Source organism: Lepisosteus oculatus, chromosome 11 (genome assembly GCF_040954835.1).
Source record: "Lepisosteus oculatus isolate fLepOcu1 chromosome 11, fLepOcu1.hap2, whole genome shotgun sequence".
In the NCBI taxonomy this organism is placed as follows: Eukaryota; Metazoa; Chordata; class Actinopteri; order Semionotiformes; family Lepisosteidae; genus Lepisosteus; species Lepisosteus oculatus.
In genome coordinates, this window is record NC_090706.1 from 21,919,242 (window position 1) to 21,939,321 (window position 20,080).

General features: G+C 39.8%; 1 protein-coding gene across 4 annotated transcripts in view; it reads right to left on the reverse strand.

Annotated features, from left to right (window-relative positions):
• The window catches only part of LOC102686951 (cAMP-dependent protein kinase catalytic subunit alpha), an 82,943-nt gene that overhangs the window by 31,134 nt on the left and 31,729 nt on the right, over positions 1-20,080 (reverse strand). The window contains exon 1 of one of the 4 annotated variants that reach the window (XM_069195926.1): positions 18,987-19,810. The exons of 1 other annotated variant lie outside the window; for it this stretch is intronic. Coding sequence is in view for 2 of the 3 variants with exons in the window: in XM_015349487.2 (XP_015204973.1) it covers positions 18,831-18,945 (115 nt within the window). In the remaining variant the exon portion in view is untranslated. 2 more of the 4 variants (XM_015349487.2, XM_015349489.2) reach the window with 2 other exon arrangements.

A 20,080-nucleotide genomic window follows, 5' to 3' on the forward strand; every position in this document is an offset into this window, starting at 1 on the left:
ACTTGTTCCTTTGCAGCCTACGCATGCTGATGCAGCTAACCACCTGAACATTAACTAATGCCTTCAAATAGATGTTTTAGAGTCCATCAATGTAGACTTAACAAAATGAGGGATTCTTTTATTCCATAGTCAAATTACGCAATCATTAAATGAGTTCACAATAAATGAGTAATGGTTTATGGGCAAGTGCGATCAGTGGATTATGTGCAAAATTAAAGGGGTAATGTCTAATTATATGGGTTAAATGTAATTGTGGGAGGAGTAAATTTATAGGTTTACAGGTTTCTAGCGCAGGTTCTTGTAAGAGTGGTGAGAAATAAATATGTACAGATAGATGTTATGCAACAACATTTACGGGTACGGTTTGTAATTTGCCAGTTTTTGTGCATGTAAACATAGCTTCTTTTGATGCTAGACAAATTTCTGTGAAATCAGACCCCTTTAGAGGCTACTTCAAACAAAGACTAAGGTGTTTATATGCTGAAGCATTATTTTCTAGAAAAATGTGGAGAAACAAAATAAATCAACACAAGAAAGATCTCATTTAGGATACCGCATACAATTATGGTCACAAAAAGTGAAAAGAGTATGCTGTACTGGAATCAAGATAGAGAAGATCATCCATATAGATTTCTTGGCTTAAAGGAATCCTCAAGAAGTCTTGAACAAAGAAGACTACAAAGAGAAGCTGATTCAAGAATTCAAGATCCTCAAAAACACTGACAAAGCCAACCCAATGGACCTCTTTACAATCAACAGTGAAGCACAACCTGAAAGAACTGCATTTAAAATGCAAATATTGGGAGTCTAAAACAAGCTACCCACCTCTGTTATCATCTATAAAGAAATGACTGGGTGAAATACAATGCATTTAACGGTTTTTCTATAATTACACAACAGCAACAGTTAAAATTCCTAAACGTCTCTCGGTGTGAATGCTTAATGAGTTTTTTCTTTTTTAAAACTTTGTTTTAAGCTTGTAATCCACTAATTAACCTCTTCTTTGAAACAAAATCACTCAACAAGAGGGACAAGGGAATCAGGAGATTGTAACTGATTCAACTGCAAAAATAAAATGTATAAACTATCTGGGACATTTTGTGTTCAGAAAGGTTTTACATGGGTAGATTTCATTTTTAACAAGAAAACAGAACTGAAATATTTACAACACATAATCCCTAAATTGGTTTAAGATGGAATCCTTAATGTTTGTTCACAAATTCAAAAGCCTAGGACATTTTTAAACAGCCTTTGAAAGTTTCTGCAGTAATCACACGAAGCACAACCAACACTGAAATTCACGACAGAAGTTTCAGAGATGAGAAAGATTGCCATGCAATAGTTCCAATTTCAGGTTGCCTACGGCTCTTTAGCTTTTAGCCTTGTTAGAAAAAGACAAGATTGCTGTCTGCAGCTAATGCTAATAAAAAAGAACAAAAAACAGTGCCTGTCAGATACCGTTTACTTTATAGTGGCTCGATGGTGAGCATGCTGAAATCCCCTGCTCGTAGTCCTTGTTCAGTGGAGGCAATGAGCCCAAATGATCAATGAATGGCAATGGCAATATCGGAGGGTATGACAAGACGCATACCTGGCAATTCCAGAGTGAAAAGGAAAGCAAAAAATGGGGGAAGGACAATCGCCCCAACTGAGCTCTTTGCTAATTGAATCCTTAATTGAACTAGTAAGTTACAAATGTTACAAATGATCAGGAGCTGAAAACAATTAAATAAATCAAATTAATCCTGTTATTTGAGCAAATAAGGGTTTAATATTGTTCCTGAGACCTCAACTGCAGTTACAATCAGCAGGTGTGGGGCACACAGGTCCAGGCCTAGGAACCCCTAAGACAATATTTGTCAGTATACAAAAAGTAAAGGTTATTAATAAAGCATTTAAGGCCAAATTTTGGGTATTATAAACATATATTCTACTTTTCAGTCATTTTTACATATATACTCCAGCATTTTTAAATATTACTCTAAAGTTAATTGAAAAATAAAAAGGATTATTAAATAATGTGCTTTTTCAGGTTGTGTTAACAAAACTTTTTAAAAGCAAAACTGTATTCATTCACAAGTGACCTTGTGAATTTATCCAAAATCATTCTGGCCTGGACCAGGGTGCAAAACACAAATATTAAATAGTATCAGGTCAGAACAGAGGTGGTATTTCACTTAATGTTGTTGAATGGAGCTACTAATTCTACCCACCTATCCTAGAAATAGGCTAATGAGCTTGATGGTATCCATAAATTCTACAAATATAATGGAAATTTGCATAATAGAAATTTGCATAACCCCTTTCTCACTTCATTTTCTTTTCTTTAAAATCCTGATAAATTTGTAAATCTTATAGATTTTCATTTAGTTAATTAGGAACAAGTAATAGGTTTATTCCATTCTGAAAAGAAGAAAATACAATGTTTCGGCTGTGGAGCCGCCACACCTGACACACCTGAAGAAGGCTCCACGGCCAAAATGTTGTGTTCTCTTTCTTCTCTTTTCAGCATGGAATAAACCTTTTACTTGTTCCTTTGCAGCCTGACGCAGCTAACCACCTGAACTATTTAATTAGTTATACTACAAACCACCAGCCTTTGCCAAAAAGCCATTTAGCAATAACCACACAGATATCTTGTTAAATTAAACAGTTCAGCAAGTGGAGAGTGGAAGTCTTTGAGAAAGTCTGCTAACGATATATTTTCAGATTCAGTTTCCAGGGCGAATAACTGAAAAGGAATAGGAACGACGTCACAGGGTATGATGTAATTCACTCCTAATTACTCTTACATTGGATAAACAGTTACACCAAAAGGAAGCTGTGAAAATACACTCATAAAAGAGCTTCCCTCTTCCACTTACATCACTGATAAAACATTCTATTAACTATGTTAAAAACAGTTCAGGTAAACAACAAAGACCAATTTATCTTTATTGGCTAGAATAGTTTCCTACTCTGGGGAATATCCCAAAAAGTCCAATGTTTCCTCATTACCCAAGGCGTTAGCACTCTGTCAATTCCCTCTGTGTCAAGAACTGATGCTTCAACAAACAGCATGACAGAGCACCTTTTGAAAGAGTATCTCTTTAAACGTGACGGATAACAATCCCAGCCCTGTGCAGCTGCAAATTAAGATAGCGAGTACACTAGATGATACCAGCAATTGGTTATCTGGATACAATGCCAGCTGTGCAGAGCTGCCTTTATTTCTTCAAAGCCATGGGACGTATCGTGTTGAACATAAGGCTAGAAAACGGAACTAGAGCAGCTTCCAGCTTCAATGTGTTCCACTTTGTCTGCTGGTTTAAAATAAAGGCCATCTTGGCTATGAGACCAGTAAACTCACTGGTTAAGGTCCATTTACATGTGATTATCCCTGTCTACAAACGGCAGAATATTTCCAGCACATACATATTATATACTATTCTACCAACCCCAAAGCCTTTAATGTTATGAATGGAATTGATTATTTTGAAATTTTATACCTACTGTATCTAATAAGGGGTGGTCAACTTCTTGTGACTCAGCCAGAGATTTTCATTGGTCACGTTGGGAGCTCTGCAGTGCCTGACAGGAGAGTTGATGCTGACAGTACTCTCAGTGGTGTCACAATGCAAACTCTGAGCTGTCTGGAACGCTCCATGTGCCTTCGCTAGGACAGACGCCCTGCACTGGAGGCACTCAAGCATTCATATCCTGCTGCTTGGCAATTCTCATTCAGTCACATAATGACAAGGCCCTTTTTATAAAAAAGACACATTCCAAAGACTCTGCATCTAGATGCTCTTGTAGGCCTACATTTAGATAAAAAACATATCTAGATTGTGGTCAATAGAAGCAATCAAGTCCAGGCTTGTCCCTGTATAGACTTGGCTCCTGAGCATTTATCAAGTCTATATCTCACAATTACTGCATGTCCTCCTTACCCTACAGGAAGCAGCATTATTCTATGCAGTTTTGTATATTATAATACTGATTTATAAGAGTATGTTTTGTGAATCAAAAATCTTAATAATCTTAAAAATGTTAATGACTTAATAAGGAAGACTGCTTTCTGCTGGCTTCACAGCAGTGAATAAAAAACAATTCTACAACTCTCGATAAACCCAGAGTTTGTGGCAGATAAATACTGCATACACGTTTTTAATATATTGTAAAATTAGAGTGTACAACTGCTAGAATTAATAAGGCAAATCCTAATACTTAAAGGCACAGATAAGTTACCCTAGAAAGGCTTTAAAATCATCAACATGGACTAAGTCTCTGTATAAAAAAGAGAGGAAATTAAACATAGAAGGAGACTAATAACTAGAGGGTATAACTTAACACTGCTTTCACTTGAGCCAGAGGGATTGCTCTTCAGAATAGAAAGCATGCACAGTTGTGTGGGATGAAAGCAACTACTCAAAATAAGGCTAATTGGTACTACATAAAGTTTTATTAACAAAAAAATTAAAATCAGTGCAAAGACAAAGCTGTAAGCCAAAGTGGATTTTTAATAACAGAAATAGTGCTCCTTTGCTCCAGTCCTTCTTAGTACATGTACAGATGAATTCTGAACTATCTGTAATTTACTGACTAGTGCAGATCCTTATCTTTATCTATCTGAAGTACTATACCTACTAAAGAATGAAATCAGTCTCCTGCTTTCTAGAGGGAAACAGGAAGCCTTGAAAATTGTCCTGACAGGTAGGGTAGCTAGCTCTTCATATTTATCACAACCCAATTTTAACTGGCTCTTGCATTAACAGAAACACCACAGTGAAGATCTTACTTCTCAACTAGTGCACTGACACCTAACCACAAATAAATAGCACTTTTCAATTAAAATGTACAGTTCTTGTGGCTCATTTGAATGTAGGTTGAACTCTGTGTTTACAGGTTCGAGCCTGGGGCATGGCTCAAGCTGACTGCGAACAGGATGTCCTATGCTGCAATGCACAAATAGCTTAGTGCTGTGAATAGCTGTGCGTAGGGTAGGATGAGTTGGCTAGGTGTTCTGGGCTCTTGCATGCATGCAGTGCTGTCAGGTAGAGATATGCCTCTCCTCTGAACCTCAGGCAAAGGGCTGAGCTACCTGTGATGGGGTAAAGACATGTGGCTTGAAAGTAGCGAGGTTGGCTTCCCTGATTCTCCCGCGTGATGAATCACGGGGTTCATAGCTGCAAGCCAAACCATAAAAAACACACAATCAGCTGTTCCAATACTGTGGGGGTGTACCAAAAAGAATTGTAGATTCTAAAAAAATACAGAAAAAGGAAAATGAATAATTAATCTATACCCTACAGACAACTGACGGTCGTTTAAGGGAAAACGGGGAAAAATACAAGCTTGTGGATTTCTAAAGCAGGTAAGCCCCACACTATTGGTGTAGAACTTTGTTCACCGTTGGCAAAAGAGCTGACACGTATTATGTGTGGAGAAAAGGCTGCTAAACAGCTCGACCTGCTGCCCCTTTCAGTCACTTGCAGAATTATTGATATGGCAGATGATGTCAAAAATACGCTGATAGAGTGCGTTAAGATGAGATGATCCTTTTCACTGCAATTAGATTTTCCAGTTGAGGGCACACCAGAGTGGATCAGGAACCCCTTTACTGTTGATGTTGCAGGAATACCCAAGGATCTGACCTGTGCTGACCAAGAGACGTTGCTCGTGTTATCATCTGATGCGACTTTGATGTCAGAATTGAAACGACAGTCACTGTTGGATTTCTGGATCCAAAGACAGAGTGAATACCCAGCCTTCTCAGTAAAGGCTGTGGTTTTTGATGCCTTATGCTACTACCTACCTTTGTGAGAATGTCTTGATTGCAGTGAGAATAGAGAAGCCCAAGTACCGCAACAAAACAGATGCTGAGCCAGATCTGCGTTTGAAGCTCACTGCTCTCGTCCCTGACATTGCAAGACTTTCCTCGACTAAATAGGCTCATCCCTCTCACTGCAAGTGCTCAGTGCTATTTTTATTATATATGTGTGTGTGTGCGCTCTCATGTTGGTCATAGAGATTTTCTGTAGTTTCTATGAGAAGATGAGTTGTAGGTGGTACTTGGATGCTTTGGTTTGATCAAGGGTTGTTCCTTGGTCCAAAAAGTTTGAGAACCACTGCATTAATCCATTTATATTTACACACTGGGTGGCATGTGCAGTTGCAACATTTTAAATTACTTGCTTTTCTACTTCATCAGCACATTCTGTACAAGAGCCTGGGGCTTAGGAAACCAAAAACCTTCACAATAGGATTCTTACAGCCATCACTGTATTTTGAGAATGTAAAATTCACCTGCCAGATAGCTATTTTCTTGATCAGTTTTCAAGCAGGCTATGCCAGGTACTTTCTCCTAATCAAAACCCCTCACACAAAATAACTGGAGAAGAACATCCATGAGCACCTCTGAACTCTATACTGACCCAGAGTGGCCCACTGTCATGGCAGGCACACCATGCTGTTCCACTGCTCAGGAGATTTTTTACAGGCCTGAATTTCAAACACAGGGGTCTCTGAAGTAAGAGGAAATTAGAAAGTTTAAGTTCAAGTTTATTGTCATTACACTCATATACATGGTATATGGTATAACGAAATGCTATTTAGCTAGCTCTCGGACATAAGTAGTACAAAGAGAAAAAACAACAACAACACAATTGTTTAGCAAAAGAAAGACAGAGACAACAGGCAGTGTGCAAAAAACAACAACAGGCAATGTGCAAAACAACAAAAAGGTAACAGGTTATGTGCAAAAATATGCATCAACAGAATAAAAAAAAGGGATAGAAATTATGGGGAGTGAGCTTTTGACATGTATGGTAGAGGTAGATTTTCAATGTGTGTTTGGGTTTTTGGTAAGAAGGAAGGAAGAAGGGCACTGTGAGGTTCAGATCATAGGTGAGAGGTGAGGTGAGAGTGAGAGAGCTAGGAATTTAACAGTTTGATAGTGCGGGGGTAAAAACTGTCTCTGAGTCTGGTAGTCCAGGCCCGAATGCTCCGGTACCATTTTCCAGATGGTAGTAGATCATAAAGTCTGTAGCTGGGGTGTATGGGGTCTTTGATTATGCTTAGAGCTTTCCTCAAGCACCGTGTGTCATAAATGTCCTGGATAGATGGGAGGGTAACCCCAGTGATGGACTGGGCAGTTTTCACCACCCGCTGTAGGGCTTTGCGGTCAGCAGCACTGCAGTTGCCATACCACACTGTGATGCGGCCTGTCAGTGTGCTTTCTGTAGTGCATCTGTAAAGGTTAGTGAGGATCTCTTAGGCTTCTTCAAACATCTTAGGAAGTACAGGTGCTGTTGTGTTTTCTTGATCAGACAGGTGGTGTTGAGAGACCATGTGAGGTCCTCGGTGATATGGACACCAAGGAATTTAAAGCTACTGACCCTTTCCACTTCAGAAAGTGTCGGTAAACTACGCTGGGGGGGAAACTCCAAGGTTTCGTTCAAACCTTTGGTGCTTTGCATCATATACTAATTTAATTGCCCACAAAATCATATTAGACAGACACCAACTCAAGTTGTGTGTTTTCTCGTTTGAAGCATTTACAATGTGTGCAGTCTCCTCAGAGAACACAATGAAATGATCCAATTCCCATTTCTAGTCTGATTACAGCTCTGATTTTACAAAACCATTAGGGAACAGTGTACCAATGGCACAGTTTGGCACATGTTTCAGGAATAAAAACGACAAACACTCCACCACTTAAATATGTAAGAGAAATAATATTTCTAAGATCATTTCCAAGATGGCAGTTTATGCAGAAGAGAGTTACTGAGAATAACACAAGTAACCTTCTGATTTATGCCAAGTACTATTGTCTTTGATGTTTGGAATAAAAGACTTCTTAATAATTGGGATACACAGTCATATTCAAAGAGCTACAGTGAAGTCATAAACAAGAAAGCATTGGGCTAATGTGCTAAGCTTTAATATTCAGGGTCATGGAGGAGCCAGAGCCTATCCTGGCAAGCAACTGGTGCAAGGCAGAATACACCCTGGACAGGACGTCAATCCATCACAGGCACAGACACACATACTCACAACTAAGTGAGCTTTCCCAGAATCCAAGCAAACTACCAATATGTTTTAGGACTATGGGGGAAACTGAAGCACCCAGAGGAAACCCATGCGAACAAGGGAAGAACATACAAAACAACACAGGCAGCAAACCTAGCTAATAACTGTAGCTGCTAACTGTGCCTCAGTGCTGCTAAACTTTAACAGGATTTTTTGCAATGTATGTCCTGACCAATTTTACAGTAAAAGGGTAAACCTACATCCCCAGTATTTTAACATTCGCAATTGCCTTTTTCAGTCCTTCCAGAAGTGCTCAGCCTGTTACTTCAAGGACTGTGGCAACATCTGGAAATGATAAGAGTACCTTTTTCACCTGGAATTTTTACTGCTGCTCGTTAGGATGGATTAGTGAGTCTTTGAAGAGCTATCAAGGATAACAGATTAGCGTTTTTAGTTAAAATACAAAAAATGTTAATTAGTGTCTGCGAACAAGGTAGTTTCAGACAAATGGCACTAAAGCTTTTCTATTTTCTGCATAATGCTATAGATTATGCAAAACAACACTGCGCAATGCTTTTTATTGTTGTGTAAGCCAGCTACTTGGTTATTAATAATTTACAATGGCACTATTGAACCTGCTGCATGAAATGCCTTAATTCATTTCCATATGTGCTCCTTACATTTACATTTTCTGCACTATGCTACTAAAATCTTTGAGGTCAAAATCTAAAAGTCAGGGAAAAAGTATTTCTATTTTAACACTTTGTTGGTTTAATGCACCATTACCCTTATCTCCTGTTCTAATTCAAGGCTTTAACTATAGAAAAGCTCTTATCCGTGTAAGCATAATCGCAACAAACCCATTGCATAACTCTACACTACCTCAGAACAGCTGAGATTCAACACTCCTCAAAAACACATCTGGTAGCCAAACTACATACTGTAGCCTCCACCTTCACCAAACCATAGAAATGTCTGACAATCACAGGTTTTTGGATCCAGTAAGGGGAAAAAATTCTTACAGAGGAATCAGACAACATTTTGTCACTCAAATGAAAACAGTAATTACAAATCTATGAAGGTTTATGCACATACTTCAGGTATATGAGCAGGTTAGTTTACATTCTTGCTTTTATTGTCCGATTTATGTATAAAGAGTACAAACCCAGAGCCTCTTTTGAATGCAGGACCACTTTTCAAGAAATATTGTTCAATAATAAATCTGCAGCTTAAAAGTACAATTAGACTAGAGTTTGTCATGCTTCCGAAACCACCCAATACACTGCAGGCTCTCTGCACTGTGTGAGATAGACTTTACATCTTTACATCTGTGCCAAAGATGTAAGACGTTTTAATTTGATTTTATTGGTCCTCTGGGCAGTCTCAGAAGACCCCAGGGTCCCTGGGCTCCTACTGAAGAGCCCTGGATAATAGCAGCACATCTAGCAGATTCCTAATGCAAAAGAGGCAACCCAACATAGTGCTGTATCATAGACAACCCTCAGAGAGCATTGCTCATGTCTGCAAAACATAATTGGCTTGAGCTTTAGTTCACCCTAGATGTAAAAAAATAGCAACAGCAACAGCAATAATCTAGTGCTCTTCATTCCAAAATGCTTTAGACACACTTCATCCACCCCTAAAGTGCAGCTCCCACAAAAGCTAGATTGTACAAACTCTGACATTTAGCCTACAAACCAAGATAAACACCCTTTCTGTTAGGAAATGCCAAGGACCAAGATGTTAGACTGAAGTCCTGATGTCTCATTTGAAGGATATTTCCTAAATCACAGTTGCCATACTGGGACATTGCTTATCTATTTATTCTTATCTTTAAAGGTTTATTTTTTTCATCTTAATGGCTGAACCATAGGCAGCATGGTGGTGTAGTGATTAGCATTGCTGCCTCACACTGCTGAGGCCATGGGTTGTATTCCAGACCTAGTGTGCTTTCTGCATGGAGTTAGTATGTTTCCCCCATGTTTGTCTGTTTTTTCTCTGGCTGTTCCGGTTTCCTCCTACAGTCCATACTGGTTGGTTAATCTGCTTCTGGGAAAATTGGTGTGAGTGTGTGCATGTTTTACCTGCATGTGCCCTAAAATGGACTGGCATTATATCCAGTGTGTTCCCTGCCTTTTGCCATTTGCTTGCCAGGATAGGCACCAGCTCCCCTGTGACCCTGAAACAATTAGAAAATTGATGGATAGCTGAACCAAGCAGTCAACCCAATAAACAGAATGCAAACAGAAACAAAATTTCAGGCTCTCAAGCTCTGAAGCTTGGTATCCTGCAGAACTCAGTGTCCTCCAGTATCTCCAACTAACACAATAAGCAAAGTCAATAATTAGGCTGTCTATCACCACAGCCAGGTTTGTTTTAATTGTTTTAATTTTAATTTAATTGTCTGTAATCAACAAGGAAAGTTAAACAGCAGCTGCTGTATTTGGATTAACTTGGAATTCACAGAAACAATTTTTTTCCAACTTTACCAGAATTCAACACTAGCAGGAGGGCTGTACTGTAAACATCCAAAGTTCAGAAAAACTTGTTTATTTCATCCCGGCTGGATTCCCGTAAAGAAAAATAAAGCTTCAAGGTTGGAGCGATGGCTCACTACCTCATTTTGCATGTACAACATGTTCCTGCTTAAAATGTTTCCATCTTTGTGTATATCGGCTCTTACCATTCATAGCTGCTGAAGTGCCCCCTGAAGAGTTTCTTGAAATCTCAATCAGACTCTCCCCCTTTCAGCATCTTTCTTTCCTAAATCAAGAGTCAGAACTGGTGACAAATGGGAATGACATGAGTTAGCATAAAGCCCACCATTCCCAAGCTATTTTTTATCCTCAGATGCTCAGTTTCTTCCTCCTCCTCAAACTCTACTCTTTGCCAATCTCAGCAGCTGCTCTCCAGTCCACCTCCGCTTGGTGTTTCCTTGTGCTCACTCTTCCTCAGCGGTATGCCTGGCTCCTGCCAATGTGCTGTGTCGTCTGCCTGCCTCCTGTCATGTGCTGCCTCTTGGTAGGTCTGTCTCTGAAATCCACTCTCTTGTTCATACTGCCTCTCTCTCTCTTTCTGTTGGCTTCTGCTCCTGTTATTAAACAGTGGATCAATCAAACCCCAAGCCTGTTTATGTCAATATTTACTCAGCAAGCAAAGCCCTCTCCAGAGAGATAGAGGCCTTTACTCCAGTTTTATTGATCCACAAGGGAGGGTACTAAAAAAAGGCTTGTGTCCCGTGGAACTGAACAAAAAGGGAGAAGATCCTTGAAAAGGAACCAGGAGAAACAGAAACAGAAACCAAGTACAAGCGCCCCCTGCTTTACATGGCTTCAGTCTATGCAAATGAGCTTTTATGCGGCTGACCCCTTTCTTCCAAGTATCCTCTTTATGCAAGGAACTGTATGCAAAGAAACAGAGACTGGCTCAGCAGACTAGTATTATGAAGGCCACGGCCTTCATATCCTGCTCCAGGGACTTCCTCTTCAATCATCAGTAGCAGCATCTCATCAGCTGAACAAGCTCATCAGGAGAGCAAGCTCTGTCATTGGGTCTGACCTGGACCCCTTGGAGGTAGTGGCTGAGAGGAGAATGATGTCCAAACTAGAGGCCATCATGGACAACTTCTCCCATCCCCTCTATGACAGGCTTGCAGGAATGAAGAGCACGTTCAGCAATAGACTGATTCATCCACAGTGCGACAGGGAGCGCTACAGGAGGTCATTCTTGCCTTCTGCCATAAGACTGTACAACGCATCCACCTTGCATCTTGGCAGAGGCAACATCGACAGTGACCTGCTTCTGGACTAAACGCATCTACACATCTACTGCTACATCTGTTCTCTTTCTTTTTCTTTTTCCCCGATTACAACCATTTTTTGTGCAATATATGCCAGGGACCTGTGCAATACATCTATATTTACATTCATATGTGTGATACGATTTTTCTGTGTACTGTTCTGTTCTAGTTTGTTCTTGTGTGTCCGGACTGTGAGTAACTCTTGTATTGTATTGTATGTATTGTACTATTATTATATAATTCATTACACTGTGGCTGTGTTGTGTGTGTGTTAAGCTGTTGTTGCACTGCAATTTACCTCACGGGATCAATAAAGTATCTATCTCATTCCCTTGAGAACAATCTTCCACCTCACAACATCAAAAGAGATCACTACAGTTTCAAGTTTCAAGATTTTCCTTTGCTTTTCCTGCAGACATTTAACATCATTCTCTCATGACAAGCAAGTTTTGAACTTGAGCTGTCAAGGTTTGAGTAAAATGTTCACTTAAAAAAAGTGTACTCAGCATTATTCATTCAATAAAAAGGGGGATCATTGAAAGGGGGGCAAATACATTTGCAAGGCACTGTATGTGCTGATATGACTAAGTGTTATACCACACTGCCCTGTACTGGAGCTGTAATTAAGACAGTTGCCAATAACACGGTCTGAAAAAGAGATGAGTTAATTCAGCCTATCTTGGTTGTTTAGTTGATTTCTAATTAATCCAAGGATCTAAGGGAGCTTTTTCGTGTAAGAAAAGAGGGAACTGGCTCCAAAACATGGTTGGGTAATGTGATCCAGGCTGCCACAACCCTTCATGTAAAGAAGTGCCTACTGTTTTAAATACTCTTCCCTCCAGTTTCCATGTATCTGGTTTGTGTTTTACTGTCAACAAGACAGCTCAAAGTTGACTATATATAGATACTCGGATGACTACATAAAAAACATATTTGCATAGCGTTTTGGAATTAAATATTCCAAATGGTACTGTAAAAGTACAGTTTCTCAATATAATCAAGGTTTTTCATCAATGATAGGGAAATTGATTCTTGATAGGCTCCATCTCAGGTGAAATACAGCTCCAGCTCATCTAAAGAAACCATGGATCATCCCTATCCCAGAGATCAAGAAATCACAATCTATAATCAAGTCCTGATTTTGACCATCCCTTCATGGGAAATGAATACTTATGAAAGGCTACATTAACTGAACTCAATATGCTTCACAAACTATTAAGGGCTTACAAGTTCATTTATAGTGCAAGTTCATAACCTCACTCTGCCACATGGCTGAAGACTGTGCTTTGCTTACTACTCGATGGACGACTTCACTGGGTCTACAGAGCTCAGCTTTCCATCTCCAGACAGACACATTCACAATATAGAACTTCTGGCAAGCTGCAACATGTTTTCAAAGCAGAACCATAGAGGGAAACAAACTTTCAGAGTCATGACTTCTGCAAACGTGCCTACAGTTTCAAAAGGAAACCTTTTCTTTGCGTGAGAAAAAGTAAACATGCTTCAGTGACACTGACTTATTAGCTCTTGAAATCAATCAATGAACAAAACAAAGCTGCCCAGAGAAAACTACATTAGAAAAGAATTGCAATAACTAAAAGTACAAAAGCACTGTGATGGAGGTTGCGAGTTCCTGACAAACAAGATGTCACAGATTCCAATTCAAGTCCCCAGCTACATCACACACAGTACCGACCCCTTTTCAAAGTGGGTATCGCCTGCTTATCTTGTGGTGTGGAAACACTCCAATAATTCCCAACCTCAGCAGAATCTGCTGTGACTATACCTTTTCCATGATTTCCCCATGGGTGATCTCAGTGTACATTCCCAAACGTGGCTTTTGGCACTTTGAGATTCCACTAACACCTGAACGTCTATTTAACTAAATGAGCAAATATCCACTTAGTGTAATCAGGAATGTCAACAAAACTTGGCCTAGTAGAATAGTGATTAGGACTCTGGACATGGGTTGAATCTTCCCTAATGCTGTTGTCCATGGGAACAGTGTTTCACCCCGATTGCTTCCACCCATATAAATATGTACCATCATTAATGGGACATATTCTGTACTGTATATGGATCACAGTCCCATTCAGGTGGAAGCTATGTGCTGTTTGATTATTGCCAAATAAACCACAATAAGCTTCAACCCTAGTGAGACAGTAGCCTCAGGAAGTACTTAATTAACCTTAATTATGTTGCAGTAGCATTACGTACATTTGCTGTCACCTCAGAACGACTCATTTTGCAAACCAAGGCTCCTTCACTCAGTTCAAACAAAGGGACAGGCAGAAGCTAGACCAGTGGGAGGCACACGCAAGACAGCAGATACAAAACTGTGTTTCTCATACGGAAGAGAGGGCAATGCACTCAATGGCCAAAATATTAGGAACCCCCTACAAAACAGTGTTTTTGTGTTCTGCCATGAGCATGAACGTCATGATCATGACACTGACACTTATATTATTTGTCAGTGTCAATTTCATTTGAAATTAGATTTCTGTAGATGTTCTGGATAGAAAGAAAGGATAGAAAACATAGCCTTTGACCAACAAAATGAATAGAAATTGCCCAATTTCCAACTTCTGAAACACAAAGATAAAAGTACAACACCCATGAGGATCTGCTTAATACCGCAGCTCCTCCTGTATATGGAATTTATACAGGTGTTCTAGCATGCAAGCTACTTCAAAGGCGGAGAATGATTAGTCAAGATCGCTTTTCATAACTCAACACTCATACGTAAGAGTATGGATTCTCTTGGATCCATGGCAAGACAAGAGAGCAAAGGTTGAAGAAGCTTGCACGAGAATCAAATCACTATCTTATTTATTTGATTTTTAGTCATTTTTATAGTGATAGCGTATGGTTTCTAACAAATTACTCTTCTTTATGAGATAGACTTGTGTGAGTGATGTCCAGCCAATGACAGGAATGGGTTGTAAGAAATGTAAGCATCAATATGCACTACTGTGATTGTAACTGAATATAACCAAGCTGTTCCATGCACACACACACAACCTGGAATAACCTCTTGTTAGAGTTTGATCAGAGACACTTAAGCAAGTGTAGGTTTCTAAAAGGGGGAGGATTTCTGTGTTACCAGTAAATCATAGACTGCTACACAGCAGCAACATGAGTCACATTGTTCTCTGTGGAAAAACAGGAGAGATTTTGTTTTTCCTAGCAGATTGTGCACAATGTATGGAATCAATTCTTCCCATCAATCACAGTAGCCTTCAGGCCACAAATGTCCACTGCTGACGTCAATGTGGAGATTAAATTAGGTCGCCAGAAAAAGATTTAGAGACCGCTTCATTCAGATGATCAAGTCCCAGAGTGTCATGTGTTGACTAAAAAAGCCAATTTCAAAACTCATGCTCAAGCCAGTCTCTCTCATTGGGTTCCAAACCCAAGTGCTTACCATGAGTGAGACCATGCCTTTATGAAGGGGCTTACATAACCCTGTAATAAATAACTGCCAGTTCGGTGTCCCAGATGAAACACCTCAACTTCTGTCATGACCTACTGTAACTGCAGATGTTTATTCTGAAGCTGCGCATGGAATATTATCCCATTTTTCTATGGCCTCTATGGTCTCCTGGAGGACCTCTGTGGGTACATGAACCTAGATTTAAGGAGCAGTGGTTCTGCAGACTAAAATGTAAAAATGATGCAGCTAAACTAAAGGAAACAGAAGAGCAGCGTTTGATGCAACTGTCCTGCCTCCTCATTTTGATCCTCTTCATCTGCCTTTACAAAGATAATTTGAAATGCAGCAATCATATCTGTTCCTAAACTGAAAAAGTACCATGGAACCAGCTCAGGCACCTTTCTAGTAATTATATTACTTCATTCTTCTAGTGAGAAGCACACAGCCTGTGCAAATAAACAAAGAGATTGTAGGCATGATACGCCTGTAGCTCAACTTGGCAAACGAAAACAAAATGCTGTGATAAGAAAAAACAATCAGGAGGATTGGACAAGCAATGCATGTAGTATTTAAAACTTCAAAACATCTAACAGCAATGCATGTAGTATTTAAAACTTCAAAACATCTAACAGCAATGCATGTAAAGAAGTAATGCAACAGCACGACACTTAAAATAGGATTTTCCATGCAGAACTGAATTAAGTGAGATGAGAAACAGCAGGCCTTTGTACCATGTGCTTTTCCTCTCCTATACTGTATTTGCAGGATAGGGATGAACAGTATCTGAGCTTACAAAACTGACCACAAATATCTGGTAAAAATTAATTGAATTTATAGCTTTTGAATGGAAATGCTTATTTTGGTCATTTCAGTGCAGACTGTGGTTCCGTCCCCCCCTCCCCTGACATCACACACTATCAACAGCATAATATAATAAAATAGCCAACTAAAACATCTTAAATTCATCCTCCGAGTCTCACACCCTTTGATATTCTGCTTTACCTGTTCATCTGTTATATTTTCAGTACTTTTCACTGTCGTTCAGATACATATCACAAACTTCAGTTTATTGCCCACACAGATGTAGGATATTCCTGTAAAGGTGAATTACTTATCATCGCTTGGTATTGTATCCTTTGCCCCTGGTCTCCCATCCTTCACAGGATTGGAGTGCCGCACCATGCTCTACCTGACTGGTGTCCACAGCAATACCATACCGCACGCCTCTCACACCACGCTCCTCCCACCCCTTCGCCAAAGGAGTACCGATTGTTTCCTTCCCGGTATTCACAGGATTACCACGAGTTACTAGTAAGTGGGAGTTAACTCAGGCTTTATACTAAACTTCTTCGTCAGCTGTGACCCAGAAAAAAAACCTCTATTTTAATTGATCTTTTCCCTTCTGAGAACAGCACTTTCACATTTATTTTAAAAATCTGGTCTATTTTCCCCATAAAACTGTTTGATAATTTGAAGACAGTATTTAACATGTCACACATGTGACTGTCACACATGTAAGCTTCAACAATATCCATAAAACCAATCTCAGATTTAACGTGGGCCTTTTGGATTTTATAATAAACATTTTACTAGAACATTCAGATTTACATTCACATTTGCACCCATGTATACATTTAATTTAGGTATTGTACTCTAACAATTCAGGTGAAGTACCTTACTCAAGGGTACAATGAAAGGGTCTTTCCTGGGATGTGAACCATGGCCTTGCAGTTACTAGTCCAGAACCCCAATCATTGCTCTACACTGCTCACATCTAAAGAAAACTCAGTCGAAACATTGCATTTCTCTTTTCTACTTTTTAGTATGGAATGAACCTTTGTTTGTTCCTTTGCAGCTAATGCATGCTGACACAGCTCCCTGCTTGAACCTCTTCAATGTTTAACTATTTATGCTATGTACTGAGAGTTATGAGCCTGTACTTAGATGTAGGGGTTCTGTGGTGTGGTCACACTTGCTCAACAGTTACAGGACCATCAATGAGTCATGCCATCTCTTAAATCGTGTCACTTCAGTTTTATACAAATATAACTACAAAAGGTGTACACAAAGGTGTGTACCCAGATCACATTTTAGAATTACGGAGCAAGTCCCTTTAAGAACAGGTAAAACATTCCTTTCCGACAAATACAAACCTGTCCTTGTTAGACAGGTATAAAAACAAGGTTGTTAACAAACAGTGTAATTCAGCATAAGCTATTAATAGCAGCTGGGTAAGCACTGCCTTGTCTATGTGAATTTATGCCTGCCACAAAAAATGTATGGAAATCTTTGTTCTCCATTCTATTTAAAGAAGGCGCACTCCTGCCTGCTTTGTGAAAGGCATCAGGGATGCATGCATGAAAAGTCTACCACAACTCACTCAAGAAGTATTCAGTGTGTAAAAAAAAAACATCAGTTAACTTCAATGCTTAAAACACTAACTTTACTTTTAACTAAGCAAGGCAGAAAATGTACAGGATTCAGACATTTTGGAGCATATGATCTAAAAATAAATTACAACAAATGCACCTTTTGTTCAGCTTTCTGTGCTGGTGTATTCTGCAATAAACAGTTTATGGTGCACCCCGAGTATAAAAGCGTATTCAATGTAATATTATTACTATATTCCTTATGTAATAGTTATAGTACAGACTCCGTAGTCCATATTAACCTTTAACATCCCTGAAACAGGCAACAAACAAATAAAATAGAATTTAAACAATGAAAGAGAAGCAGAATATGTAATTACATATGCTGTGCAATCACTTCTATGCTTTTCTCTGTGCTTGTCAACAAAGACACTGAAAGCCAGAAAGCTGGCTACTTTCAATTGAATATTTGCAGGCCTACTTCAGTTTCCTTTTCAAAAGAAAATTAACATGGGAGATTCATAATCTTAAAGAGTACGCCAAACAAGGTCAGTCTGCAATTTGAACAGTGTTTGAAAGGGTCAAGACGCCCCCAGTTATTTGCTTGCCATTGTACCGGAAGAAACTCTGTAAAATCAACTGTCCGCCAGCATGACAAAGTGGAAGTTGCACAATGGTCACTGCAAGGGAAACTAATGTTTATGCTCTGTAAGTTAACTGAAACTGTTCCTCTGATTCTGCAAAATTCTCATTTTAGATAATCGCACATTGCCCAGTACATAAAATTGAGCCTGTATGAAAAAGTGGGCAGTGAATACACCCTGAGAATATTGATACAAACTTCTGTTCTCAGGCCGTTACTCATTGCCCACTTTTTCATACATATTGAAAAAGTGTCAGACGTTGTGAAATCAAGAATTTCACACACTTGTGAAATTAACTCTTAGAGAGCCCACCAGAAACCCAGTACAAAACCAGCCTCATTCTCTCCATTACTGGGGTTATACTAGAGTAAAGAAAAACCCCAAGGGGAAAGTGATACTATGAAGAAAAGTGCAGTGAGATTTGCAATGAGACAAGGAAAAAAAAACAATACACTTCGTACACAGCAACATTAAAGTTTGATGTTGCAGGATTAAGTTACATTCGCCGTCCTTTCACAGCAGTTAAATTAATTTAACAATACAGTACCCCCCTCTCCTTTGCATCTTTGACTCACTTCTATAACTGTACTCCTCTTCCTCAAACCTGAAGCAGGTCTCCCCTGCTTCCTCGTCAGCCGGCCGGGGACTGCGCTGGAACAGTCTCCCTGCTAGCCTCTGGAGAGCTGACATTGCGTCCCCGTGCACAGTAGCTTCTGAACACTCAACTGTACCTCTATTGCCGTGCAGATCCCCAGGGAGCGGCTGAGCCTACTGCAAGGGTGAAGGAATGGAGCAGGACCCAACTCGGCTGGGTGCCCCCACACCTGTTAGGCTTTTGATTTTAAAACTACCAGTGTTTCCACTTCCCTTTCTCAACTGGAGGCTGTGCTGCACTTCCTCAGAAATTCTCTGGCAAAACACATCTCAAAATAGCACTGCTGTTTCACTTTAAGCATAAGGCAAGGAAATATGCTCCACAGCGTCTGATGCTGGGTATGCAGGTCAGTCAACTATATATGCACTTTTTCGGTTAAAAACACTCCCCTAGGAGACAAATTTCATTCAATTCACCTGTCCGGCTACCCGACTATTGTCTTTGATAGTTTGTGTGCAGCAACACTCTTCAGACATCTTTATGCAGCTGAGAAACCTGAATATGTAGTCCATGAACTAGCACGTGTCTTAGCACAACCTTCCTCCTGCTGAAACTGTTCCAGTGCATTTTCATTAAAAATGCCCAGTTGTGCTCACTCTTACACAGTCTGCACCTCTTCTCTCGGGGCTCTTTGGCAGTAAAAAAAAAGAGAGATTTTGAAAAGGATATATTCCATATTGTCTGCAAGCTCCCACGGAAAGCTCCAGGTAGCGTCGGCAAGGAAGCAAAACCTGTTTGAGAACGAAGCCTCGTCTCCTTTCATTCTGCAGATGACAAAGCTCTTCACTAGCCCTATCTCTGCTTTAGTTACATTCTCATTCCATACTGAAAACTCAGAATGCCTCTCCTCTTTCATCCGAAACACTCTTCTCCCTGAGCCTGCTGGGAGTCAGAATGCGGTATTACTCTTCTGCCTTCTCTTTCCTTGGCACAAACACAATAGTTTGGAAATCCTCCCTCCAAACAGGCAAATTAGCTACAAACTGTGGTGAAGGCAAAGGTTAGGGAACTGGTTTTTCCTGCCCTAAGCTGATATGAGTATTGGGCAGGTCTATGTATATGCTCACAGACAATATTCCTGATCATCAGCACACTCTTAATACCTTGCTTCGTACTAGGTAAAGGTTAATTTCATACTGAAAGGTAAAGACAAGAGATGCAACATTTCAG